Source organism: Eumetopias jubatus, unplaced genomic scaffold (assembly GCF_037043125.1).
Source record: "Eumetopias jubatus isolate StellerSeaLion01/CBP00866 unplaced genomic scaffold, mEumJub1_p1.0 scaffold_10, whole genome shotgun sequence".
In the NCBI taxonomy this organism is placed as follows: domain Eukaryota; kingdom Metazoa; phylum Chordata; class Mammalia; order Carnivora; family Otariidae; genus Eumetopias; species Eumetopias jubatus.
In genome coordinates, this window is record NW_028274816.1 from 62,337,179 (window position 1) to 62,363,870 (window position 26,692).

At 55.7% G+C, this 26,692-nt stretch overlaps 3 protein-coding genes across 4 annotated transcripts; 1 reads left to right on the forward strand and 2 right to left on the reverse strand.

Moving 5' to 3' along the window:
* Positions 1 to 7,541: 7,541 nt before the first annotated feature.
* On the reverse strand, positions 7,542 to 10,683 carry ZNF579 (zinc finger protein 579). The gene is made up of 2 exons (XM_028095014.2): positions 10,623 to 10,683; positions 7,542 to 9,627 (listed from the first exon to the last, which is right to left on the reverse strand). The coding sequence occupies exon 2, from the start codon at positions 9,623 to 9,625 to the stop codon at positions 7,958 to 7,960; it is 1,668 nt and encodes a 555-aa protein (XP_027950815.1). The 5' UTR covers positions 9,626 to 9,627; positions 10,623 to 10,683; the 3' UTR covers positions 7,542 to 7,957.
* A 6,596-nt stretch (positions 10,684 to 17,279) lies between these two features.
* On the reverse strand, positions 17,280 to 22,224 carry FIZ1 (FLT3 interacting zinc finger 1). 2 transcript variants are annotated; one of them, XM_028095118.2, is made up of 3 exons: positions 22,168 to 22,224; positions 20,463 to 20,812; positions 17,280 to 19,479 (listed from the first exon to the last, which is right to left on the reverse strand). In XM_028095118.2, exons 2-3 carry the CDS (start codon positions 20,772 to 20,774, stop codon positions 18,280 to 18,282), a joined length of 1,512 nt encoding a protein of 503 aa, XP_027950919.1. In that variant the 5' UTR covers positions 20,775 to 20,812; positions 22,168 to 22,224; the 3' UTR covers positions 17,280 to 18,279. The 2 variants fall into 2 exon arrangements, with proteins under 2 accessions (XP_027950919.1, XP_027950920.1); XM_028095119.2 differs by lacking the exon at positions 22,168 to 22,224 and adding an exon at positions 21,390 to 21,895.
* A 750-nt stretch (positions 22,225 to 22,974) lies between these two features.
* Positions 22,975 to 25,744, forward strand: ZNF524 (zinc finger protein 524). Its single transcript, XM_028095016.2, has 2 exons — positions 22,975 to 23,060; positions 24,684 to 25,744. Exon 2 carries the CDS (start codon positions 24,723 to 24,725, stop codon positions 25,512 to 25,514), a length of 792 nt encoding a protein of 263 aa, XP_027950817.1. The 5' UTR covers positions 22,975 to 23,060; positions 24,684 to 24,722; the 3' UTR covers positions 25,515 to 25,744.
* Positions 25,745 to 26,692: the final 948 nt, after the last annotated feature.

The window sequence follows — 26,692 nt, forward strand, 5'->3', positions numbered from 1 at the left end:
AAGATGGCCAGGTGAGGCCACCGGTGTATGAAGATGAAAGTGAAGGAAGTGAGGCATCTACAAGGCAAAGATGGAGGACAAACCCCCAGAAGCTAGGCAGAGGCAAGGAAGGCTTCCCCTGGGGGTTTCAGAGAGCGCATGGCCCTGAGATCTTCCACTTCTAACTTCCAGAACTGTGAGATGATACTGTTGTTTGAAGCCCCCTGGCTTGTGATACTTTGTTACAGCAGCCCCAGCAAACTAATACAGGTGGATGGGCATACTGGAAACAACCAAAGAAACCAACTTACTTTTGACAGCCAGCACCATGAAAGAAACAGAACAGATTACAGATCGCAGGTGTTTTCTGTGGGGTGTAACAAATGACTACAAACGCAGCAGCTTAGAAGAGCACCCCCTTATTAGCTCACAGTTTCTGTGAGTCAGAAGCCTACACAAGAATGTTGGGGTTCTCTGCTTCCGGAAGACTGAGAGATTCCCATTTCCTTGCTGCGTGTTGGGCAGAATCCACTCTGTTTTCAGAGGCTGCCTGCATCCCCTGGGGCGGGATCCTCTCCTCCTTCAAAGCTAGGAACAGAGAATCTCCCTCTTGTGGAATCCCCCTCAAGCTCCAGAAAGAGCCCTGTCCCTTTTAGGATGGGGGTCACCTGATTAGGCAAGGCCCACCAAAGATCCCCTCCCTAGCTTAAATCAACTGATTTGGAATCTTTTTTAAAAAATTGTATTGCAGTATAATTGACATAAAATATTATATTCATCTCAGGTACACAACGTAGTGATTTGACAATTGTATTCCTTTCACAATGCTCGCCTCGAGAAGTGTAGTCACCACCTGCCACCATAAAAGACTATTGCGGTATTACTGAATATCATTCCCCATGCTGTACTTTTTCATCTCTCTGACTTTCTTTTTTAAAGATTTATTTATTTGAGAGAGAGAAGAGGGAGTGCATGTGCACATGAACAGGGGGAGGAGCAAAAGGGGGAGGGAGAGAAAATCTTAAGCAGAGTCTGTGGTGAGCGCTCAGTCCCACGGCCCTGAGATGATGACCTGAGCTGAAATCAAGAGTCAGCCACTTAACGGACTGAGCCACCCAGGCGCCCCTCATCTCTTTTTTCTTATAGCTGGAAGTTTATACTTCTTAATCCCTTTTATCTTTTTTCCCCATCCGTTCACCCCCCTCCCCTCTGGCAACCACGTTTGTTCTCTGTCTTTATGAGTCTGTTTCTGTTTTGTTTGTTGTTTTTTACATTCCACATATGAGTGAAATTGTATGGTATTTATCCTTCTCTGTCTGACTCACTTCACTTAGCATGATGCCCTCTTGCTTCATCCGTGTTGTCTGACTTGGAGTCCTAGTGCCGTGTGCAAAGTCCTTCCACAGCGGCTCCTAGACTGGCCCTGGGAGGAGGTGCATGGGCACCAGGGGAGCAGGAATCTTGGGATCCAGCTGAGAATTCTGCCTACAACAAAGGATTGATAGAGGTGGGGTGAGGTAGGGAGGGTCTCATAGAGGAGGCTTGAAGGGGCGGACAGGGGAGTCATTCCAGGCAGAGGAATTGCCCATCCAAGGCTGAGAGGAGGAAGCCTGGCGGGTGCTGGGAACCTGCAGCTAATGCGTGTGGCCTGCAGGTCCCCGAACATGGGGGTGATGGTGAAGAGTAGTTACAATTATTATCCTGATATTAGGAGCCTGGAGGTGGCCAGTCTGGAAGGACTCTCTTTCTCTCTCTGGCCCCCTTCTTCCAGTGACCTTGGGTGGGTCACTTCCCTCTCCGTGGCTGCATACCTGCCAGCAATGCCCCCCCCCCTTGACACAAAGAGCCGATTCGGGAGGAGGGCAGAATGTGGGTAAAGCCCCTGCGGTGGGAAAGGAGGGTGGCTGGGGCTTGAGCAGCTGGGTGAGTGGCAGCAAATATTTATGCAGCACAGGTCTGTGCCAGGCACAGTGCTGGGTGTGGTGAGATAAGAGGCCCAGGAGGCAGCGGGGCTTGGCCTCTGAGGCTGAATTCCAAACCACCCCCCAGGAGGCCTGGAGCGGCCAAGCCGGCGGGAGGCGTAGCTCCACCTTGACGTCCCTGGATGTCCCCGGATGTCCCCTTGGCGCCTCAGAGCCCCTCTGGAAAGGGAGGGTGTCCGGCTCCCGATTCACACGCTCAATTCCCTAGTTCATCTGGATCAAGTCTCAAATTACTCCTTCCCAGAAGCCCTCCGGGACCACATAACTGAAGTCACAGCACCCGCCAGAAGCCCCTGCTTTTCCGTTAGCATTATTCTCTCTTGATGGCACCTGACTTTAAAACAGGTGGGCTTCGGGGCGCCTGGGTGGCTCAGTTGCTTAAGCTACTGCCTTCAGCTCAGGTCATGATCCTAGGGTCCCAGAATCGAGTCCCGCATTGGCTCCCTACTCAGCGGGGAGTCTGCCTTTCCCTCTGACCCTCCCCCCTCTCATGCTCTCTCTCGCAAATAAATAAATAAAATCTTAAAAAAAATTAAACAGGTGGGCTTCAATGAAATAAATAATGTTTTAGGGGACTATAATATGCATTTACATGAGATAAATCCCATCCTATGGGACTATCACCCAAAGTACAAAAGAAACAAGAAGCTTAAATAAATATGTGATATCTTGTTACGATATGCATGCTGCAGTGTTTAGGGGTGATGTGACCTAATAGTTGCAAATTGTTTTGAAATGAATTTCTTTTTTTTTAAAAGATTTTATTTATTTATTTGAGAGAGAGAGAATGAGAGATAAAGAGCATGAGAGGGAAGAGGGTCAGAGGGAGAGGCAGACCCCCTGCCGAGCAGGGAGCCCGATGTGGGACTCGATCCCGGGACTCCAGGATCATGACCTGAGCCGAAGGCAGTCGCTTAACTGACTGAGCCGCCCAGGCGCCCTGAAATGAATTTCTTTAAAGATATATGGGAACTGTCTGCAATTTCCACTCAATTTTTCTCTGAACGTAAAACTTCTCAAAAAAGGAAAGCTGATTAATTTTTTTAAAGATGAGTGGTGGACAGGCTGATGGATGGGTAAATGAAAAGATAGACGGATAGACAGGTTCATTATGAACAAATAGAGCAAAATGCTCACTGTAGACTCTAAGGGCTGAGGATACACATTTAGTGTCGAATTCTTTCCATTTGCTATGTGTTTTAAAATTTTCAAATGTTGGGGCACCTGGCTGGCTCAGTCAGTTAAGCACCTGCCTTCAGCTCAGGTCAGGATCCCGGGGTCCTGGGATGGAGCCCCTCCTTGGGCTTCCTGCTCCGCGGGGAGTCTGCTTCTCCCTCTCCCTCTGCCCCTCCCCCCGCTTGTGCTCGCTCACTCTCTCTCTCTCTCTCCCCCCCAATAAATCAAATCTTTAGAAATGTTTTTTTCAAATGTTAAAAGGAAAAAGGGAAGTGACATCGTGCCAGAGACTCTCTTCTCATCTCATATGGAGTAGAAATCAGAGTCCTTTCGAGTCCCTGTGGGATCTGGACTCCCATGTTCTCCCTAATCCCCTCCCCCTTGCTCCCTCCTTGTCTCTTTCTCCCTCCAGTCCTAGTGGCCTCTGTGCTTCCTGAACACACCAGTCACATTCCCACCTAGAGCCTTTGCATCAGCTGTGCCCTCCCCGGGACACGTCCCCGTGCACGCATCCCCCCTTAAGATGTTTTATATATAGGTTACCTGCCTACTATGGTTTCCTGTCGGCCTCCTGCTGGTAGAATGGAAACCCTATGCGGGCAGGGATTTGTGTCCATTTCATCAACCAGAGGGCGACTGGCACCTCTGACAGTGCCCAGCACATAGTGAGGCTCAGTAAGTACTTGTGGAATCAGTGTTCTGAGTTTGTCTATCTGTGTCTCCTGCCAAAGTGTAACCTGATCTATTTGTCCTCTGATGTTTTTCCCACATCCAGAATAGTGCTTTGCACATAGCCAACAGCTCGGTAGTTTTAGGATGAAGGAAGGAGGGGAGGGAGGGAGGGAGGGAGGGAGGAAGGAAGGAAGGAAGGAAGGAAGGAAGGAAGGAAGGAAGGAAGGAAGGAAGGAAGGAAGGAATAACAGGGTAAGAATGAATCTTTGCATGAGGCTTAAGAGCACAGGCTTTAGAATCACAATGCCCAGAGACATACCCAGATCTACTTACCAGCCAGGAGATCTTGGGCTTCCTTCTCCTGAAAATGGAGCCCCCATGGGGAACCCTCACCCTCACATATCCCTGATGGGACTGTAAATGGTACAGCCACTTTGGGAAACAGTCTGGCAGTTTCTTAAAGAGTGTATCATGAGCTTCTCACAAAGCCTAACAATTCTGCTCCCGAGAATCTGCCCAAGAGAATAAAATCTGTGTCCACAAGCGTGTTCATAGCAGCACTATTTACAACAGCCAAAGAGCAGACCCAGCCTAGAGGTCCACCAACAGATGAGTGGATAAACTGAACACAGTCTATCCATACAATGGAATGTTACTCAGCCATAAAAAGGGATGAAGTGCTCATAAAACTTACAACGTGGATGAGCCTTAAAGACAGCGTGTGGAGTGAAAGAAGCCAGACACGGAAGGTGACATATTGTATGATGCATTTATAGGAACTGTCCAGAAGAGGCAAATCTGTCGAGACAGAAAATACATCAGTGGTTGCCTGGAGCTGGGGGTGCGGATGGGAAGTGACTATTCGTGGGCACAAGAGATCTTTGGGGTGGACGTGTCGTAACATTTGCTTTGGGTGATAGTTGCACAATCCTATAAAGTCACTAAAAGGCACTGAGTACCTTTAAAATGAGTGAATTCTATGGTATGCAAATGATATCTCAAGCTGTTTAAGAGAAACAAATGCAGCCCAGGATAGCATCTATCAATTGATCTTGTTGGGAAGAGTAGGTGAGCTAATCCATGCAATGCCTTTAGAAGGAGCCATAGGCTAAGTACTCAAGAAATGTGTTTTGTGGGGTGCCTGGGTGGCTCGGATGGTTGGACGTCTGCCTTCGGCTCAGGTCATGATCTCCAGGTCCTGGGATTGAGCCTCGCCTTCGGCTCCCTGCTCAGCGGAGAGTTTGCTTCTCCCTCTCCCTCTGCCTCTTCTCCTCCTCATGTTCTCTCTCTCTCCCCGCCCCCGTATCTGTCTGTCTCAAATGAATAAATAAAAATCTTTAAAAAATGTGTTTTGTATGATTAAGAACATGTGGTTGAGGTCATATATGTAAAATGCTCAGCACAGGGCAAGACAAGCTACGAGGTTTGATTCATGAACACCAGCACCGCTTCTTCACAATAATAGCGACCCTTTGGGTGTTTTGTCATATCTTGTGTCTGTCCCACATGTCTAGGGCTCAGTCTTCTCGTCTGCAAAATGGGAGAACTGGGCTCTATCCTTAGGGACCTTTTCTCACCCTAAGTTCTGTGTTTTGTTCTAGGAACGTTTCTCTCCGGATGCAGTGGATCCTCAAGGCAGAGTAAGCCTGTGGGGAAGAGGGCAGGTGGTGGGCAAAGCCCAGGAAGGGTGGGGCATGATGCCTCAGGGCTTGGAGACTGGGATGCAGGCAAAGAGGGGGCTAATCCTAAGCATTAGATTAGCCTGGCTAAGGGAGTGCAGGCTATGGAGTTGGTCCAGCCTGGGCTCAAATTCCAGGTCGCCAATTCCTAGCTATGAGACTTTGGACAAGGGACCCCCTCTCTGAGTGCTGTCTTGCCCTTAGAAAGTGATGAGGATGTTTTCTAATCCCCAGTGGGGTGGTGAGGGTTCCCTGAGATCAGTTTTATACCAGCCTGGGAAAATAATCATAACAAAGCAACAACAGCAACGACCTCCTCACAGGGTGCCAACCCGTTTTCAGCCCTCCCCACAAAGCACCTCATTGAATACAAAGAGTTCAATTCATGGTAGTGATTTCCAAACTAGGACAAATAACTTAACTTTAATCCTGTTTGCTCCTTCTGTAAATTGGGCTATATAATCCCCTCCCTCAATGAGTTGAATCAATGAGATTGAGCTGAAAAGGTGTCTGGCCATGGTAGGTGCTGGCTAAATGGTGGCCCATGTTTGGATATGGTAATAGGGAGCCACTGAAGGTAGCTTTGACATCATGAAAGCGCACCCCAGCTCCCCACACCTGAGGCTGTTATGGGATCTAGTTTGTTGAAGAACTGGTCTCATTTGGAAACCCTAATTTATTTGTGCCAATATTTGATTATTGTCCACGTCCTCTGCTGGTCTGTAAGCTCCACGAGGGCTGGTGCTCAGGTGGTCTCACTCATCACTCCATCCCCTACATCCAGCCCTGGATGATACAGCGATAATCAAATGGGCTAACATGGATTGAATGCCTACTACGTGACAGGCACTGTGCCAAGGGCTCAGCCAAGGTGTGTTGAATCTTTGCCAGGGAGAATTCTGCAAAGCTCTGGGTTGTCAGTCATCTCCCTTCCTACACCCTCAACCTCCATGTTTCTGGCTTCCCTCCCTCCAGCCCTGCCCCTGCCTGGTGTTTTCATCACACTAGGGAGAAATCCTCCTTCCCAAAGCCTCTGTTTGTTGCCCTGGAAAACTGGGATGACCTCACCCCTTTTCCTGGCCTTACAGGCATGAAGATACCTAAGTGGTCGATGTCATCATTATTTGCATAGGAAAGAGAGAGCCATTGAAGGCGCTGGGGGAAGGCAGGAGGTCAATAAAAGGAAAGAGAAGGGGTTTAAGGAAGATGGCTTGAACACATCTTTCCCTCTCCACTCCTTAAGACCCAAATAGATGGGTGAAGAAAAAACCATTAGAAGGTTTGCAGAAAATGACACTTTCCCTCAACCCCAATTTCTTGCGGTTTCTCAAACATGCAGCACCAAACTACCTCATGGCCTTTGTCCCTGCTCTTCCCTCTACCCAGTCCTTCACTCAGGTCAAAGGTCACCAGAGGGCCCTCCCTCCCAGCCATGCAGTGTTCTCAGTAGCCCTCATTAATACCTGGTGCTCTATGGCAGATCAGTTTATTATCTAGGGCAGCCCTGTCCAAGAGAACTTCTTGCAGTGATGGAATGTTCTAGATCTGTGCTATCCAACAGGGTAGCCACCAGCCACATGGGGCTACTGAACCTTGAAACTGTGTGACTGAGGAACTGAACGTTTTTAATTATTTTATTTTAAATCGATTTACTCATTCTAAATCTAAATGGAAGCAGCCATGTGCGGCTAGCAGCTAAACCGTATTGGGCAGTGTGGATCTAGAATTCTAGCTCCTCATGGCTTTCTGATCTCCAGCATCCCCAGGGCCCAGGGCTGTGCCTGGCAAATGTTTGCTGAAAGAATGCATGCAGAGATTGCACAGGGGGGCCATGGGGCTCCCCAAAGATGCCTGGGCAGATGGTAACCAGTGTTGCCATACTCCCGATTTTTCTCTTGAGTTTCTTGGTGTCTGAGCACCTCCCTCCCGTTCCCTGATGTGGGAATCTGGATCCTTCCTGCTTGGAACGCAAGGTCAGTGCCTGTTGGATGAATCCCGCCTCACCCTAGACCCCCCCTCTAGCAGCCCCCACAGACAGCCTCACTCTCTCCTGTTTCACGAACTCACATTTATTCACAGACAGACAAAAGGACAGGGATGGACCTTTGCTCACTGGGGACCCCAAGGGTCTGGCAGTTCCAAAGAGGTGATGGTGTCCAGTGTGTATAATGGGAGACAGCCAGGCAGGGGATCCCCCCCCCCCCAGTCTCCATCTCTCTGGCCAATATATTCCGCCTCCTTTTCCAACTCGTCCTGCCTTCAGAGGCCTATTGGGGCAAGCAGTTCCTAGCCAGCATCAGGGGTCCTGGGGGTGGGCGATGGGAGGGAGGGGCGGTCCAGGCCCCCCCCCCTTAGTGTTGAGGGCTGGAAGGGGAAGGGTGGGTAGACAGGAGGCGCCTCTCCTTCGACTTCCCTCCTCCATATTGCAAACCGGGAGCGAAATGGAGGGGCCAGGAGTGGGTGTGAAGGTCAGGAGGCCAGGCCTCCCAATCCGCGCAGGTGGGCCTTGCTGTCAATCTCTTCTTCCTCCATCTCGAAGGCTGAATGGTCTTGGCTGTCGAAACAGGAGGCGCTGAGGAAGACAGGGGGAGCCGGCGGCGGCGACTGGGGTGGGGTTCCCGGGGAGGGTGGCTCTTCCTTGATGTGTGCAATGGGCAGCGGAAGCCCTTCCTCCTCCTGCCCAGCTGGCGGGGGCGGCGGGGGCGGCGGCGGCGACGGCGGGGCCTGGGCCTGGAGCGCCTGCAACGCGGCTGCCCTCTCCAGCTCAGCACGGTGGCAGCGCTGGTGACGCAGGAGGCTGTAGGCGCGCGAGAAGCGGCGCGGGCAGCGCGGACACGGGTGCGGCGCCGGGCCCCCTGCGTGCACCTGCGCGTGGCGGGCCAGGTCGGCCAGCCGCTTGAACTCCCTCTGGCAGCGCACGCACTGGAAAGGGCGTGCCCCCGAGTGGGTCACCCCGTGCTGCCGCAGGTGCGCGCGGCGCCGGAAACCTTTGCCGCACTCGGGGCACCAGAAGCGGGGCTCCCCCGCGGGGGGCCGGGCCGGGGTGGCGTCCCCTCCGTTCTGCCCGCCTTCTCCCCCCTCGGGGGCGCTCCCGCACTCTGCCCCTTCGCCCCCCTCGGGCCCCTTCCCTGAGTTCCGTCCACCCGAGGCCATGTCGTCCTTCTTGCCCGCCGGGGGCAGCGGGGCCAGGAGGCTGAGCGCGCCGTGCACACGGCGGTGCTGGCGGAGGTAGGAGGCGAGGCGGAAGGCCAGGCCGCAGTCTGGGCACACGAAAGGGCGGTCAGTAGAGTGGACCAGCCGGTGGCGGGACAGCGACCAGGGCCTGGCGAAAGCCTTGAGGCAGATGGAGCACTGGTGGCGCTTGGGGCGGGGCGGGGGGCCCCCTTCACCCTCCTGTTCTCCCTCGGGGCGCAGACACGGGTGCGCTTTGAGCTCGCCCTTGGTGGCGAAGGCTTCGCGACAGCGGAGGCACAGCAGCGTCCAGTCGGCCTGGAGCAGGACCTGCTTCTCCTCCTGCCGGCCAGCCGCCAGGGCCAACTCGGCCCTCAGCTCCGCCGCCCCTGCCTCGGCCTCCTCCTCCTCCGACTCCCGGGGTTCGGTGCTCGGGGGGGCCGCCAGCGTGGCCGGCTCGGGCCACGCGGCCTCCTCCTCAGCGGCCCCAGCTGCGGCGGTGGTGGGCTGCTCCGCACCCGCGTCCTGGGAGCCCCAGCTGGACTCGGCTGCCTCCTTGGCCGCCCTCTCGATGGCCAGCTCGACCTCGCCGCCTGCGTGCTCCTGGGCCAGGTGGCGCCGGAGCTGGGCCGGCTCCGGGAAGGTGCGGGGGCAGGCCGCGCAGCGCAGTGGGGGTTGGGGCCCGTGGCCTCGCAGGTGGCGGGAGAGGTGGGCGGGCCGGCGGAAGGCCTTGGGGCACAGGGGGCAGGCGTGGGGTCGGAGGCCTGAGTGGCTCAGCCGGTGCCGGGACAGGTAGTAGGGGAAACGGAAGAGGCGGCCACAGGTCGGGCAGGGCAGGGGCGCCCGAGGTGCTCCAGCGCCCCCCCTGCCACGGCCACGGCCCCTACCACGGCCTCGGCCCCGGCCCCGGCCCCGGCCACGGTGAGGTGGGCTGCCCTGGGCGGGTGGAGGGGGCTGCGGATCCATGCCTGTAAGGAGAAAGAGGAGACAAGGAGACATGGGGGGGGGGGGGCATGGGGTGGGTCAGATAAAGGGAGATGTGTGGAGTGAGGCAGAGAAGCAGAGACAGAGAGAGATGGAGATTCAGTGATGGTCAGATGTTCAGCCAGGCAAAGGAGAGAGCCAGCAAGACAGAAAGAGCAAAGACCCGGGGACAGACAGACAGCAGGAGAAGCGGTAAAGACAGGATGGTGGGAGCCAGCGGGAGAGAGAGATGGGACTCCCAGCAGAGACAGAGAGGGAGAGAAAACAAAGAGATTTCGGGAGAGATGATGCAAACACAGAGATCAGAAGAGCCACAGCAGGATGGAGGTAGGGAGAGACAGAGAGACAGAGAGAGGGGACAAGCCAGAGATACAGGAGAGGAGACAGGGAGTCAGCCAACTGCTTTTCCTCCAGGGGGCCCGCTGGAGCGTGTTGGGAGGGGCTGGGATCCAGCCTGTGGTGCCCGAGTGGAGCGGGTACAATTCAACATTGGGAGGCCCCGGAAATGCAGTGTGGGTGCCCAGACCAGGGTCTGGGAGAGGCCAGGGGTAGGAGGGCTCAGATTCTTGGGCAGGGGGGGAGGCTGGGGCCCTGGACTCCTGGGACCGAGAGAGATGGGAGCTGGGGTTTGGAACCCCAGGTTTGGGAGGTGACTCGGATCCACTCCTGTAAGTGGGGGGTATGGATTCCTGGGTCCTAGTGGCAGGGAGGATTGGGGGAGGGGGGGTTGGGGGCTCAGCTGGCCGAATTCTCCAGGGAGGAGGCGGCCGAGGGCCCGGCCCCTGGACGCCTGCCCCCCATCAAGGCTGCTAGGGTCCGGAGCCCTAGGTCCCCACGGGGGTCCGAGCTCCCCACCGGGCCCAGCCTGCGGTTCTCCGCAGGCGTGATCAGCAGAATTGGGGCCGCGGGTCGTGGCCTCGCGGATCTCCGAGCCCCGACCCTGGGGCTCGGCCCTGGTCGCTGGGCGCCTGGTTCTTACCTCCGCCTCCTTCTCTCCTTTCTTCCTTCCCCGCGGCCGGCCAAACGCGGACGGTGGTGGCGGGGAGGGAGGGAGGGCCCGAGCGTGGTGGGGGGTGGAGGAGGCTGGGCTCGGTGTCACAGCCTAAGCCTTCCGCCCGGAAACCCGGCCTCTCGACCGAGCCCAAAAGAGGAAAGACCGGCTGCAAGGCCGGAAGCGGGAGGACGAGGGGACCCAGAGGGGCGGGGAGGGCGGGCGGCTTGGATTCCTGGGTCCTGTACGGGGAGGGGGCTGGGGGCCTGGGAAGCTGGACGCAGCTCCCCTCCCCACCTCAGCAGACACACATATTCATTCATTCCTTCAACAAATACACATTTATCAGGTCCTGTCTGTGCCAGGCACTGTGTTGGGCGAGGGGATGCCAGGGGAGGGAGGTGAATGAGGCAGTGGCAGAAGCCTCAAGGAAAGTAGGGGCGCTCTGGACTAGAACCCCACTCCAGCCTTCACTTGGCTGCCTGAGCAAGCGACTGTCCCTTCTCCTAGCCTCAGTGCCCCCCCCGCCACCTTATAACAAGCCCTGCGTATATTCATTCGCTCTTAAGAGACCAACATGTACTGAGCACCTACTGTGCTCCTGAGTCCTGCATATATTTTGCTATATATATTCACTGGATCCTAAGCTACCGATATTTACTGAGCACCTACTGTGGGCTAGCTCTGTCCTTGGTGCTGGAGCTACCATTGGACCCTGTCTGCAGGAAGCTCACCGTCAGATGGAGGAGGCAGTCAGACACAGATCCAGTCACCTTCCTGGAAAATGTGCTCTAACGCAGGAAAGAGGATTTGGTGGGAAGACAGAGAACAGAGAAGGCACCGAGCTGATCCCCCACTGGGGTGAGAGCAATCCTCAAGGTCTTCCAGGAGGCAACAGTATTTCTGCTGAAACCTGCAGGAAGAAAGCCAAGGGTTGGAGATGAGAAGGATAAGTCAAGGGAAAATGAGAGAGAAATGCACCTCAACACATCTCAAATGCCCGATGCTGAGCAGGAAAGTCTTGTTGCAGAGGTATGCCTGCAGCCTGTCGCTGTTTAAGGTGAAGTACACGCTGAACGTTGTCCACAAGAGTGTGGGAAACAGGACCTTTTTGTACATGGCTGGGGCAAGTGAAATTTGGAACAGCCTTAACACGTGAGCAATTCTAGGAACTTATCTGTCAGATCTGTTCAGAAACTTGCAAAACGACATCTGTACCAGGTGAATCAGTGCAGTATTGCACACTGAAAAAGACTGGAAATGAGCTAAATGCCCATCCGTAGGGGATTCGAGTGGCGTCATGATTGACCTGCCCAGTGGAATGTTCCGTATCAAAAAAAAAAAAAAAAAAAAAAAAGATGAAGAAACTTGCTGTGTAAAAATATGGAAACACTCCAAGTGATAATGTGAAGTGAAGGGGGGGGGGCGGGCAGAAAGGAAGGTGGAAAACAGCCTGCCACCTGTTCTAACTATCTGTGCTTATCAGTGGGTTGTGTCTGGAAGAAGAGGAAACTAGCAACATTGTCTAACTCCCAGAACTGAAACTTACTGCACTCAATCCTTTTGTACTTCTTGAATTTGAAGCCACATGAATGTGTTCCATATTCAAAAAAGTAAAGGAACAAGAATAAAATGGGGGGGGTAATAAAAATAAATAAAACAAAAATAATAGCTTCGTCTTGTAAGTGCTTTACAAATACAAACCCATTCGTTTCTCCTTACCTTATGGAGTGGGTCACATTATTCTCCCATTTTAAAGAGCAGTAAAGTGAGGTACCAAAACATTTTAAAGCTAGTGAGTCTCAGTGAGTCTTTGCATTTCACAAAGAGATGGGAGAAAAGACAGAGGTGAAGAGCATGACTTTTAAAAGCACCTGGTCAATAGTACGACTTTTTAAAGGATATATACATATGAGTGAAAGTCTAAAAATATCCATGGAAACAGTAAGCACCAAATTGGTGGTAGGAGTTACCTTGTAGCAGGGAGAAGCAATCAGATCCTAGAGGGGCCTATGGAACGTGAGGTATACCTCTAACGTTTCAAATATGATAGACAGTATATGGGGGTGTGTGTGGCCAACCCACTATCTAGTTTCAGAACTTTTTCATCTCCCTCAACAGAAATCTAGATCCATTAAACTGTCACTCCCCATTTCCTTCTCCTCCCAGCCCCTGGCGACCAATAATCAGCTTTGTCTCTCTATGGCTTTGCCTCCTGCAGACATTTCATATCAGTTGAGTCATACAATACGTAATCTCTTATGACCAGCTTCTTTCACTTAGCATGTTTTCGAGATTCGTCTATGTTGTGGCATGTATCAGTATGTCACTCCTTTTACTGGTTGAATAATATTCCACCATATGGGTATACTGCATTTTGTCCATTCATCTGTTCATGGATATTTGGGTTGTTGCTACCTTTTGGCTATTGGGAATAGTACTGTTATGAACGTTTGTGTATAAGTTTTTGTTTGCATGGTTGTTTTCAATTCTTCCGAGTCTATACCTGGCTGGGGGGGGGGTGTTATTTCATTATCTATATTTTAAAGGCTTAACATTTTTTTCCAAAGGAAGGAAGGAAGGAAGGAAGGAAGGAAGGAAGGAAGGAAGGAAGGAAGATTCAAGAATGGAAGAGGGAAGAGCATATTGGGGTTGGAGAGGGAGATCTTGTCTTGGGGGAGACTCCAGGCCTTGGATTAGGACATCAAAGGCAGCAGTGTGGTGGAGAGAGGCCGGGAGCTGCACGAGCCACCGTGTCAGGCCTCTTAGTCCAGGCTGAATGCTGGACACATTCCTAGTGCACTGAGAAGCCATTGAAAAGGTTTTAAGCTGGAAAGTCACATGATCCGATTAATGTTTTAGAGAAATTCTTGTGGGACCCGCGTGGAGGCCCGGCCGAATGCAGGGGAGACCAAGGCTGGGAGCAGGGAGGAGGCGGGGCGCGGGCCCAGGTGAGAGAGGGGGCCTAGGCACTGCCGGCCCCGGCGGGGCAGCAGGTTCTCGGGCAGGGGGCGGGCCCTAGCGCTGATTGGCTCAGGACGGCACTCCTGGGTGCCAGTCCCCCTGCAACTGCCTCCTCATTGGTTCTCCTGCCTCCAGCGCCGCTACTGCGCGGCCAGAAATCACGTCCTGTCAACCTCCCGTGGCTTCCCTGCTCCTCCTCCCGTGTTCCTCACCCCCTGCCTGGAAGTCTCGACAGGTCTGGCCCCTGGAGCCTCCCTCAACTGTTGGCTACCTCTCTCTTGCTTCACTCCGCTCCAGCTACACCACCTTCTTTGCTCTTTGTGGACTCAGGGCCTTTGAACATGCCATTCCCCCCTGCCTGGAATGCCCTCCCCTGGATTTCCAAAGAGTGTGACTTACTCCCCCTCATTTCTTCCAGACGTCCTCAGAGACACCTCTCCTGTCCACCCTAGCTAAAACAGCCCTCCCGTCACCCTGTAGTCCTCACTCCGCCTTAATTTTCAAACTGTCCTTATCGCAAACAAGCAGTTGGCTACTCGTGGATTATCCACTGATCGCCTATCTCCCCTCCCCTGGAATATAAACTCGCTGAGGGCAGGGGTCGGCTTTGCCCGTTTGCTTAACCGCTCACCCGTCAGCACCCAGCCGCGCCCAGAAAAGTGGATGAAGAGTGAGTGAGGCTGGGGCTTCAGGAGAGGGTGACTGCCCCGAAGGGAGAAGGCAGGTGGCGGGGACTTGCGGAGCTCAGCTGAGCGTGCAGGTGGCTGGCTCGCCTGGTCAGCTGCCCGAGGCAGCTCCGGCAGCAGACACGTGAGCGTCGTCAGCTTCAGGCCAGTAACTGGCGCTCGGGAGAGGCTGAGATCGCCCCCAGAGTAGAATCCTCCCCACCCCTTCTGAGCCTCAGTTAGCACATCTATAAGATGGGGCCACAGTGAGATGAGTTAGGTACGAGGTCCAGCCCTGCGCCCCGCCCTTGGGAGGCCCGCGGCGAAATGGGTGAGTCCCTGTCGCTATTGTCTCAGAAGAGAAAAGATTGGGTTGGAGGTGAGGTGGGCGGAGCCTCAGCCTCCAGAGGTCCCTATTCATTAACCCCTAGCCTGCGGCCATCTCCATGACAACCCTGGCTAGTGTCCAGACCCTCAGTGCTCCGGCAGAGCAGGTCTCGAAGTGGGTGGGTCTTGTCCCTGGGGCGGTGCCTGAATCTAAGGGGGCGGGTCTTGTTTCTTCAAGGCGGTTTTTGGGTTTTGGTTTTTGCCCCAGGGGATGAGTCTTGTTCCTGGTTTCTGGGTGGGAGAGCGGAGAGGAAGTATCTTCAAGGTTGAGCGTCCCCAGGAGCTGACCTGGAGCCTTCAAATGGGCAACTGTGGATCTCCAGGCAAAAATGTCTTCTTGTTTTCTCTCCCCGCAAATATGTCTCCCTCCTCTAATTTTTTTCCTTGTGAAATATAAGACGCATAGACTAAAAGGGCACGATACAGATGCACAGTTAACAAATAATTATCAATAGATCACCAGATTAAGAAACGGGATGTTAGCAGCTGCCCCAGAGTCCATAGAACGTTCGGCAAGTCCCATTCCAAGCTTAACGCATCCAACCCCACTGTTCTGAGTTTTATGGGAGAAGGTTTTCTTGCTTTTCTAGATGGTTCACTACCCACAATACATCCTAGACAATATTATGGTTTAGTTTTGCTTGCTTTTGAATGTTAAGTAAATAGAATCATACTCTGTGTAGTTGACTTCGTGTGTTGGGCTTCTTTGTAACTTTGCATTCATGTAATTGTGTGTATCTGCACCCCGGTATTTCACTGCTGTATAGTATCCCATAGCATAAGATACCACCGTTTATTTACCTGCTGTATTGTTGACGGATGTCTTAGTCTGTTCCAGCTGCTGTAACAAAATACCACAGACTGGGTGGCTTAATAAACGACAGAAATTTATTGCTCACAGTTCTCTGGAGGCTGGAAGTCCAAGATCAAGGCACCGGCATGCTTGTCTTCTTGGGGAGGCCCTCTTTTGGGCTTATGGCCAGTGCTTCTTGCTGTGTCCTCACAGGGTAGGAGGAGCTGGGGATCTCTCTGGAGGCTTTTAAATGAGGGCACTGGTCCCTTGCATGAAGACTCCACCCTCATGACTTAAGCACCTCCCAAAAGCTCCATCTCCACATACCGTCACATTGGGCTTTAGGATTTCAACATAGAGATTTTGATGGGAGAACATTCAGACCATAGCAATGACATATCAGTTGTTCAGAGTTTGAGGCTGTACAGATTGCTGCTGGGAATGTTTAAATGTGTCTCCTGGTGCAGGTGAAAGGGTTTCTCTAGGGTTCGTGCCTAGCAGTGGGATCACTGTATCACAGGATACACACATCTTCAGCCTTATCAGTGCATGCCAATCTCCCAGGTGTCTTAAATTTAAGAAGCTCAAAATGGAATTCTTGATCCCCCTAAACCCATACCCAAACTCATTCTTCCCCTTTTCTGGCCTTAACACAAACTGCCACCACCCAACCAGTCCCTCCTGATTCCTCCCTTTCAATTAAACACACACACACACACACACACACACACACACACACACTACCTACACACACTACCTACACACACACACACACACACACACACACACACACACACACACACTACCTACAGAATTCATCTTGAATCCACCCCTTTCTCTTCACCATTCTGGTTTAGGCTCCTACGCATCTCTCCTGCTGGACTGCAATTCCTTCTCCACTTAGCAGCCAGAGGGAACTTTGTGAAGTGCAAGAGTGGCCACATCCCTCCACGTTAAAATCTTGGCGTGCAATTACCTGGAGAGCACAAACGCCTGTCTTGGCCCACCAGGCTCTGTGGGGCCTGACCCCTTGACATCCCTTCATCCCTCTCTCCTCCGTGCCCACCCGGCTCGCTGACCTCTCATCACCCTTCGGGTTTCAAATTGAATGCCACCTCTGTAGAGACGTCCACGGGACACCTGCACTGAGATGGCATTGTCACGGGGTCACTCACGTTCTTAACACCTTTCCTCCCCTCCTTCAGCATGCTCAGAACCACCTGAAATTACTTCCATTTCTTTACTTTCGTCCACCCCACTGCTCAAACACTAAAAGATAAGCCCCACGAGGAGTTCTTTTTTCCTTCACTGTTGGATCCCCAGAGAGGCATACAATGCCTGGCACAGAGTAGCACTCAGGACAGGAATGTAATCTAGTGCCTAAGAGAAAAGAGGAATGGCTGACTCCTTCCCTGACGGGTGAATCCTATCCTTGGGGTTGGATGCAGTGTCTAACGTATACATCTGGTCACCTGGAGGCAGAGTCTAAGATACAGGGTCTCTTCTTAGGGCTAGAACTTTTCTTTAAGGAGACGGTTTTGTTTGTAGGGGGCATGTCTTATGGGATTGATGGTGTATAAAGGGAATGTCTGGTTCTATGGGGCACATACAGTCCATTGGAGGTGGATCTTGTGTTTAAGGGACAGGGTTCCACTGAGATGAAACTTAAGCCATTCTTTATTTTAATGGTCGTGTACTATCTAAGGGACTCAACATTCGCCAGGAGGGAGGAAAGATTTGCCAGGCGGGAGCTTCTATTTAGGGAGCTCATCCTAAATCAGGGAGGGAGAAATACCCTACCTCTCTGGAGCCAAGGATCAGAAAATGAGACAGCAGTGACTGACAGGACAAGGTTTATTGGGGTCCTGGAGACATTAGGGAGTGGGATGAGGGGCAAGGTCGGGGCTCACGGGGGGAAGCCCCGAGCCAAACCCCCTTCCCCTTGGGGTTGAGAGGAACACAGAGACAGACAAACCAACAGAGATGGAAAGACAGGTGCTACAGCAGAGTGGGAGGAAAACCCCAATGTCCACCACCTCCCATTCAGATGAGTTCACAGGATGGGGAATGATGTGGACTGGCCCACACTCTAGAGGAAGGGAGGAGTGTCTGCTGTATTCGCCTAAGGAGGGTGGGTACAGGCCACAATCTGGACCAGCCCATTCCAGTGGACAGGGGTGTGTATCTGATTCAGTTCATTCTACTGGGCAGGAGGGATTTCAAACCAGGCTATTCTAGTGTTTGGGATGGGGAAGATCATTAGGATGGATCCATTCTGCAGTAGGGGAGACCTAATTGGGGAGGGGGGTTGAGGGCAGAGGGCATCTACCCTGGTCCTCTTTCAGCATAAGGAATGAAATGGGGTGGGGGGGAAGGCAGATTCCGGCTATATCCATTTTCGGGGGGGCACCAGTGACTGGTGGGTAGCATTCAGGGGGATCCAGGGAAGTTCGGGGACATGGTCCCCCACATTCTCCAGATCAAGGTCGTTGGGAATGATGGCTCTTGGGGAGAGGGGCAGTCTTCCTTTGGGGGAAGGATGCCCATCTTTTATTACTAGGGTCTTCAAGATGAGAAGTACTTGTAGAGACCCATTTCTCATTGCTAGGTCCCCACAGCTTGGGGGTGCTCAAGAGTCTCTTCCTAGATCCTGGACCCCGGAGCTGAGGAGTCCTTCCATTTATTTGCTGCCCCCAGCTCAGGGGCCTGTGTGGGTGTCTGGTGGCCCGCTATCTCCCGCCGGGGTCCCCTGACGGCAGGGCCCGGGGATCTGGCCGCGGGCCCTGAGTGCAGCCCCTGGGGAGGGGCGGTGGGGCACAGGCGCAGCCTGGTGGCGTCAGTCCATGCCCCGGTGCAGCTTCAGGTGCCGTGAGAGGTTGCTGAGCGTGATGAAGCCCTTGCCACAAATGTGGCAGGGGAAGGGCCTCTCGGTGCCATGCAGCAGCCGGTGGCGCTTGAGGTAGCACTCGTGGCGGAAGAACTTGCCGCACTCGAGGCACGGGAACGGCTTCTCGCCCGTGTGCACCAGCACGTGGCGCTCCAGGTCACGCGGCGAGCGGAACAGCTTCTCGCACTCGGAGCAGCCGAAGATCTTCTTGCCCCGGCCGGAGCCGGACGCGGCCTCGCCAGACGCGGGCTCCCCCTCCGGGGCCACAGGGGCCGCCTCCGCTCCGCCGCCCTCGCCGTGGCTGGCCCGCCGGTGCTCCTCCAGGGCAGCCAGCGCCGCGTACAGGGCCCCGCAGTGGCCGCAGCCGTACGTGGCGGGGCCCGAGTGGGCCTCCAGGTGGCTGGCCAGCGCTGCGGCTGATGCGAAGAAGGTCCCGCAGTCGCACTGGTACAGGGTGTCTTCCGACGCCTCGGCCGCGGCCACCGGGGCAGGGGCCTCCCCGCCGCCTTCGGGGAGCAGCCCCGCGAGCTCGGGCACGCTGCCCCCAGCGTGGCCCAGGAGCAGCCCGCCGTCCCAGGCCGCTTGGGCGTTGCCCACCTCCGCAGCGCCGCCGCTGTCGCCGGCTGGGTCGGGCCCAGCGCTGGCCCCCGGGGCCCAGGCCTGCACCGGGGGCGCGCCCGGGCCCTGCAGGTCGTGCGTCAGCTTGTGCCGCTCCAGCAGCGCGGGGGCGTTGAAGTCGCGCTCGCAGCGCGGGCACTTGAAGGGCTTCACATCTGTGTGCGCCGCCCAGTGGGCCGCCAGCTCACGGCCGTGGTCAAAGCGCCGTGCACAGGCTCCGCACGCAAAAGGGGGCAGCGAGGCGGCGGCGGCGGCGGCCGCCTCTGCCAGCCCCCAGCTGCCCGGGCCTGCCCCGGCCCCCTCTGGGCCCTCTCCGCCACCGGCCCCTGCCCCCCCGCACACTGAGCAGGGCCCCACATTGCAGCAGACGGAGCAGGGTGCGCTCAGGGCCGGCAGGCCTGGGCCGGGTTGCAGTGGGGACGGGAGCACCCCACGGTGCTGGCGCTTGAGGTGGCGGCCCAGGCTGGAGCGCGAGGAGAAGCGGAGCTCACAGACCAGGCAGCAGTAGGGCTTCTCACCAGTGTGGACGACCTGGGAGGGAGGGAGGGAGAGCCTAGCATCAGGGCTGAGGATCTCGCATGCAGGTCACTTTTCTGCACTCCCAGAAGGGCGTGGTCCAAGCTCCCCGCAGCTTCTACAAAGCCGCACCCAGCTTCAACCCTCTCACTCGACTGCTCCCATTCGGGCCATGTTGGCATTCTTTCAGTCCCTTCATTTTCAGGACCTTTGCACGTGCTGCTCCTTAAAGCTGGAAGACTCTTCTTCCCATTCTTCCAGACTAACTCTTAGCTCATTTTCAACAAGCCCACCTAGGAGATTGGGACTCCCTGGGAGAGTGGCCAAGTACTAGGGCTCTGAGCACTAACAAAACTGGGTTCAAATCCCAGCTCTGCTTTCCACTCTCAGTGACAAATGGACAAGTAAACATCATCTCTGGGACTCTGCTTTTCTCCTCTGTACACAGGCACAATAAGACATGCCACTTCACAGGGTTCTTGTGATGATAGGATAAAATCATCACTAAAGAACGACTCAATTACTAGAAATTAGGATTATTGTTGACAAAGTTTCCAATGTCCTACTGATGTCCTTTACGGCAGTAGATGTCGGGGAAAGGTGGAGAGGAGCTTTTATAATCCCCTGGGGTGGGAGGTGGCTTTTCAAGGTACATGTCCAAACTTCTAGAGCAAAAACTGTCCAACAGAATTTTCTGCAATGGTGGAAATGTTCTCTATCTGCCACTGACCAGCCACCAGCGACATGTGGCTCTTGGGCACTTGAAATGTGGCCAGTGTACCGTGCAAGACTGTGCCTTTACAGATACTGGCCTTTGTCTGGGAGTAGCAGAGACAGATTTTGAACGACGAGTCCTTTCGATTGGTAGTGCCTGCCTGGAGAACTGTAAGGCTAAATGAGAAAACACAGTGCTCTCTGCTGCCCAGCGTGAAGCCCTGTGGCTCCAAGGGTGTGTCTAGCCCAGAGAGGCCAGTCTGGGTCCAGCCTGCGGGACTCACCTGGTGGTGCAGCAGGCCGGTGGAGTCTCGGAACCCTTTAGGGCAGGCAGAGCAGCGGTAGGGCCGCTCGCCGGTGTGTGAACGCAGGTGGTTGGCCAGGTTGAAGCTGTGTTTGAAGCCCTTGCCACAGCGTGGACACGCATGGGGTTTGAGTGCAGTGTGCCGGGCGAAGTGGCGCCGAAGGTCTGAGCGGTAGCGGAAGCTCTTGCCGCATTCACTGCAGTGAAATGGGACCCGGGGAGCAGCAGCGGGAGGTGCTGGGGCCGGGGCAGGGGCAGGGACCGGGGGCACTGGCAGCGGGGCATCATCCATGATGGCGTGGTGCGAAGGCAGTAGCAAATGGAGGCTCTCTGTGGAGCAGGGAGGAGACATGGAGGGCAGGTGGAGTCAGCTTCCCATGAGCCCTCTCCATCAGGCTCCCTGGACTCACACACCCACCATCTGTTCCCTGGAAACCCTTCCCACTTCCCTCCAAGCCACAGCCACCGTTCTGTAAGCCCCTCCCACTCTCCTACAAACCCTTCTCCCACTCATCTGCCGATCTTCCTAATCAGTCCCAAGTCACTTCGACCTTACTGGACGGTTTTTAAGCCTCTCCCCTTCTTTTCCAATGGACTCCCCACTCCTCTCTAAACCCCGCCCACTCTCAATCAGGTCCCACCTAGTCCTCCCAAAGTCCCCACACTGTTCCCAAAGCGTCTTGTACTCCTTGACAAGACCCTTCTGAAAGGCCCTACCACTGTTCTTCAAGAGTGAAAACCATCTTCAGATAAAGAGTCACATTCCTAGGGAATGAGAGGACAGAGATTTGGGGCCAAGTGCACTTGAGTCAACCTTCCAGGGCGACCAGAACCAGTCCTGGAACCTCCAGTGAAACCAACTGAAACTCTGTCCATCTGCAAAATAGGGAGGGAGGGGAGTACCTACCTCATGGAGTGGAGGTGAGGATTACGCAAAACTGGGCCACAGCCAGGGCTCAACAGGTAAGCTGTTCTGACTGCTACTATCCGCTAGGCTCCTCTGAGTTCCCTAAGTCCTAAGGTCTGCCTCCAAAACACCACTCAGTTTTTCCTTGAAACCTAGCTGGAGGGAAGCCCCGTTCTTTGCAAGACTCTGCCCTCAATCTCCCGTTCTCAGCCTTCCCCTGGGAGCCCCTCCCTACCCCTGGAAGTCACTGCACTTACGTTATGAAGACTTATTATTTCCACTAAGACTAGCCAAGTTGCACACCTCAATCCCATCACCTCACCGTGCCTACTTCCAGACCAACTACTCCCCTTCTACTCCAAGCTGCGCCCACCTTCGCCCTGAACCCCATTTCCCCACTCAGCCCCCGGTAAGTCCCTTCCATCCTTCAAGCCCAGCCCATTTCCATTCTAAGCCACGCCCACACGGGAAGCTCCTCCCTGCGATTGCTCCGCCTCTACCACCACGAAGCCCCGCCTCCTTCCCACCCAGTTGCCTGCAGGGCTGCCCCCCCCACCTCCCCAGTCGGCTCTGGGACCGAGGCCCCGAGTACCGGCCTTTTGTGCCCCTCCCCCCTGTCCCTAAAAGGTGCGGCCCGGGGCGCCCGGGGCAGAAGCAGGTCAAGCGGGACCCGCAGCCGGGCGAGTCCACCTCGCTCGTTCGGAGCGGGGGTTCTGAAGCCCTGGGGCGGCCCCAGGAAGCCGGGAAAGTCAGTCGGCTTTTCTCTTTAATTACTTACACCTCCCTCTGGGCGCCGACATTTTGGGCAGCGGGGGTAGCGTCACTTCCACCCGGGGGCCCCTCGACTTCCGCCTCGGCTCCTGTCTCCCCCCACACTCCTCCTTTCTCCCGCCCCTTTGGCTTCCCCCTCCTCACCGCCCGCCCTTCTCCCTGTTTCCCGTCCCATCCCCTAGCACTGGAGGTTGGAGAAGCCAGGATGGCGCCATCTTTGGTGAGGGCAGGGTAGAGGCGGGGCCTGGGGTGACTCCCTGCACCATACAGACTAAGGGCAACAAACACCCCGCTTGGCCTCCTCCCCTCCGTGCCTGCCCTGACGGGTGTTAACATACATCACGGCAGATTTTATTCCTGTTTCGCAGCCTCAGGCTTCTCCTGGTAGAGTTGCACCAGGATAAAAGAAAAATTGAAGTTCGGCCGCTGTGGTAGAGCTAGGAGGACAGAGCATGTTCCATCTTGTCAGCCCTCTAGGGCGCTTTGAAGCCTATCAGGCGCCATGTTAATTACGGGAACAAGCAGCCATTTTCCCGCTCCTCATCCTTGCGGTACCTGTCTTTGATTGGGTCACCCTACTGGGTGCTTTGTGGGAGGAAAGACATTTCTACGTGGTTGGGAATGTATTGGTGGGGTTATTTCCCGCTCGGGGCCAGTAAGGGTGACGGGCGCGCAGGCGCGTGTTCTCTGCGACTACGTGACCGGTCCTTAGGACCCAGCGCGTCCTCTTTGTTCCCGGCGGGCGCGGGCCCGACGGAGAAGGGGGAGGGGCGGGAGGGGGCGGGGCCGTCCCCGCGCGCGCCGCCGAGGGGCAGGGCCCCCGGCCCCCGCCCCTTCCCACGCGCCGGCCCGTCGCCCCCGCGCGCGCACACTCGCGAGCCCAGGCGACATGCAAATGAGGTACCCGAGAGGCGGGGGTCCGGGCGGGGAGAGGGGAGGGGAGGGAGGGGAGGCCCGGGGCCGCGCGCTCCTGGAGCGCGCCCCCACACCTGCTTCTGCGCCCGCGCCCGCCGCAGCGCGCGCGCCGACCTCGCGCCCCGCGGAGTCGGCCCGGGCGCGCGCGCGCAGACCCCCTTCCTGGCGGCCCTCGCCGTCTGCGGCCCGCGCGCCGCTCATTGGCCGCCGCCCCCGCAGGGCCCGCCCCGCGCGCTTGGGCCGGCGGGTGCGCGCCTGCACGGGGGTGGCGGAGGGGCAAGGGGGAGGGCACCGTTCCAGAGACCCGGGTTCTAGTCCAGGCCTTCCCACCTGAGCAAACTTTGTGATCGTGGACAAGCGGTGGCCCCACTCTGGCCTTCAGTCTATGTGCCTGTTCCAGGGGGGTTCAGTGGCACCTGCAGACCCAGCTTTTAACTGAATATCTCTTTTCCTCCCTCTCCCCTTCATGACACTTTAGTCTCGTGGTCCCAGGCTCTGGTGATGGAGCTGGTGGTCCTGCTGGTGGTGGTGGTGGTGGTGATGATGGTAGTTTACTGAGTGCTTACAGTTACCAACCGACAACACTGCTATATCCATTTTACAGAAGTGGAAACTGGCCCAGAGAAGCAAGGTCACTTGTTAATTAGCGGCAGAGCTGGAGTCTAACCCAGGTGTAAGGGACTCCATGATGTCTCCTTGGGTCCGTGTCTTCTCACTCCCTGGGCCATTGGTGTCCTTGAGATCTGGTTCGAATCTTGGTCCTGCTACTTACTGGCAGAGAGGGCTTGGGCAACTGACGTGGCTTTCCCGTGCCTCCGTTTCCCCAGCTGCAAAGTGGGGGTGATGTACCATTATTCGGAGGGTTGATGTGAAGCTTAGCCACTCACCAGGATAACATGGGCTGCTATCTCCTAGGGATTTCTGTGCACTGAGCACTTTATGTGTATTATCCTCATGACATGTCTGTGTAAATAGGTGGGACTATTCATCCTATTTTGCAAAAGGCTTAACTGAGGCTCAGAGAAGTGAGCACTTTGGCCCAGACCACACAGAGAGTGAGCGACAGGCCCTGGAACTGAACCCAGAACTCTGACTTGGGACCCCAGACTCTTAACAGTTCTGGCACATTTCTTCATCCATGACTCGGAGTCAAACATCACGTGGGACTGGTCCCTTCTTCTAGTCCTGAACTCCCACTCCTCCCACTCTGCCAATCAGAAGCGGCACAGAACATTTCTGGGCCTCCATGGCTCAGGTTTGATGGGCTCTTTGTTTTGAGGATCAAAATACTGGCCCAGACCCTTAGTTGGACTCTATCCTATCCTCCCATGAAGATTTTTCTTCATTTTGGTTCAAGTTGACCCTGAACTTCTAGGAGAGGGGTTAGGGAGGCTCAGGGAACACCTGTGTGGCTCAGGGCAGTGTCTGTTTACCAACTGGTACAGAATTGCCTTGCTCTCTTACCCACCGGTGTGGCTATAACTGTCCAGGTGAATGTCCGCCATGCCCAGGTGAAGAGACTCAGACCAAGGGATGGGCGAGGTGTTGGGGGACAAGGGATGCTCCAGACCCTCCCTGCACTGACGGCTGCCCCCTCTCTCCTCTTAGCCCGGCTCCAGTGCCCAGACCCAAGCCCCCCACTGCTCAATGGACACCCCCAGCCCAGACCCGTTGCCTTCGCCTTTGCCCGGGGAGGAAGAGAAACCTCTGGCCTTATCTCCTCCTGTACCCCGGGGCCGCCGAGGCCGGCGTCCCGGGGGGGCCACCTCCTCGAATCGGACGCTCAAGGCCACCCTCCCTCGCAAGCGGGGCCGCCCCCCCAAGTCAGGGCAGGAGCCCCCGCTGGCACAAGGGGTGACAGCCCCTGTGGACAGCGGCGGTGGCAGCGACCTCCTGCTGATCGATGATCAGGGTGTGCCCTATACGCTCTCTGAGGGGTCAGCGGCAGGTTTGCCTGAGGGCTCTGGCCCTAAGAAGGCCCCGCACTTCTGCCCGGTGTGCCTGCGGGCCTTCCCCTACCTCTCCGACCTGGAACGCCACAGCATCTCGCACTCAGAGCTGAAGCCGCATGAGTGCAAGGATTGCGGCAAGACCTTCAAGCGGTCCAGCCACCTGCGGCGGCACTGCAACATCCATGCCGGCCTTCGGCCCTTCCGCTGCCCACTGTGCCCTCGCCGCTTCCGCGAGGCGGGCGAGCTGGCCCACCACCACCGTGTCCACTCCGGGGAGCGCCCTTACCAGTGCCCTGTCTGCCGGCTGCGCTTCACGGAGGCCAACACGCTCCGGCGCCATGCCAAACGCAAGCACCCCGAGGCCATGGGGGTACCCCTGTGTTCCCCGGACCCAGGGCCTGAACCACCGTGGGACGACGAGGGCATTCCGGCTACGGCGGGGACCCAGGAGGAGGTGGAGGAGCCGGAGGGGAAAGAGCGGGCTTGACCCACACCGTGGGCCACCGCTCCCTGGGTCAGGTGTAGAGCTGGGAATTCAGCTGGTGCTGAGCCTGGGCAGGAAAGTGGGGACACCCTTATACCTGGTGGTCTTCCCGTTGTGGGAGGGGGTCGAGGGTGAGGGCCTAAATTCCTGGGTCCTGCTGCCTTCTGCCACCCTCCCCCGGACTGACAGGCCCCTGGGGGCAGGGGCCTTGGAAATAAATCTCTGCCTCCTGGCTTCTGTGTGTATTCAGTGATGGTACCAGGGCTGGCCCTTCCTTCAAATGTTCTCCCGTCCCTATGCCACCCTGATGGGCGTGCATGGAATTTGGGAGAACCCCATGTCATGTGCCTTGTTATAACACTTGGCGCTGAAGGCTGGCTTGGAGGAAAGCTTTGCCCCTTCTCTCATCCCCAGCAGACCTCAAAGGACTCCCTGTAAATATCCGCTCTGAGTAAAGCATTGACCCTCTGTGCAAACGTGACTTTAGGTCCCCATCCCCCGTTCCAGCCAGTTTCATGGAAATTCTGCACCCACTACTTTGCCCCATCTCTTTGTCCTGACACTGTGAGGAAATACTGAGTTGAGGGGTTGTGAGAACCCACAACTTTGGTAAGGCTTAGGTAGGTCAGAGGTGTGGCCAGGAGGGGGCGTGGCCAGGGAAGCAGGGGGCGGGGTCGGGACTGAGGGGTGCGGCTGTGTGTGAGGATTATAGGCGGGGCTTAGGGGAAGGGGCTGAGAACAAGGGTGGGGCTTGAATTGGTTGGGTTGGCAGGCAGAAGGTGGGAGCGGCTTAGAAGGAATGAGTAGGGTTCCTCTGAGAGGAGAGGTTTCAAGGGTGAACTGCAGGAGGGCAAGGTGTTAGGACAGGCGGGAGCTAAGAGGTGGGCATGACTGTTATTCAGGCCAAAGGGAGCGAAGGGGGTACCTAAGAAGGGAGTAAGGAAAGGAAACCCCCGAGACTGAGGGGCTCAGTAACGCAGGGGGCTTGGTGCAGCCTAAAGACCTCTGAGAGGCCCGGTGGAGAAGAAAGAGCTGGGGCTGTGGGCGGGGCTGAGGAGGGTGAGGTGGAGTTCTTGGGGACTCCGAGGTCGGGAAGAACAGGAGAAACATCGTGGGTGCTGGGGCGAGGAGGATGGATTTTTTTTTTTTTTTGAGACAATGGGCGGGGCTTAAGCAATTAA

What these genes read in the sequence shown, in the direction of transcription:
- FIZ1 (XM_028095118.2), bottom strand. Translation starts at nt 20,774, where the DNA reads ATGGATGATGCCCCGCTGCCAGTGCCCCCGGTCCCTGCCCCTGCCCCG. An exon ending in CCGGCCTGCTGCACCACCAG is followed by an intron (nt 19,480 to 20,462) that starts GTGAGTCCCGCA and finishes CCTCCCTCCCAG; the next exon opens with GTCGTCCACACTGGTGAGAA.
- ZNF579 (XM_028095014.2), bottom strand. Translation starts at nt 9,625, where the DNA reads ATGGATCCGCAGCCCCCTCCACCCGCCCAGGGCAGCCCACCTCACCGT.
- ZNF524 (XM_028095016.2), top strand. Translation starts at nt 24,723, where the DNA reads ATGGACACCCCCAGCCCAGACCCGTTGCCTTCGCCTTTGCCCGGGGAG.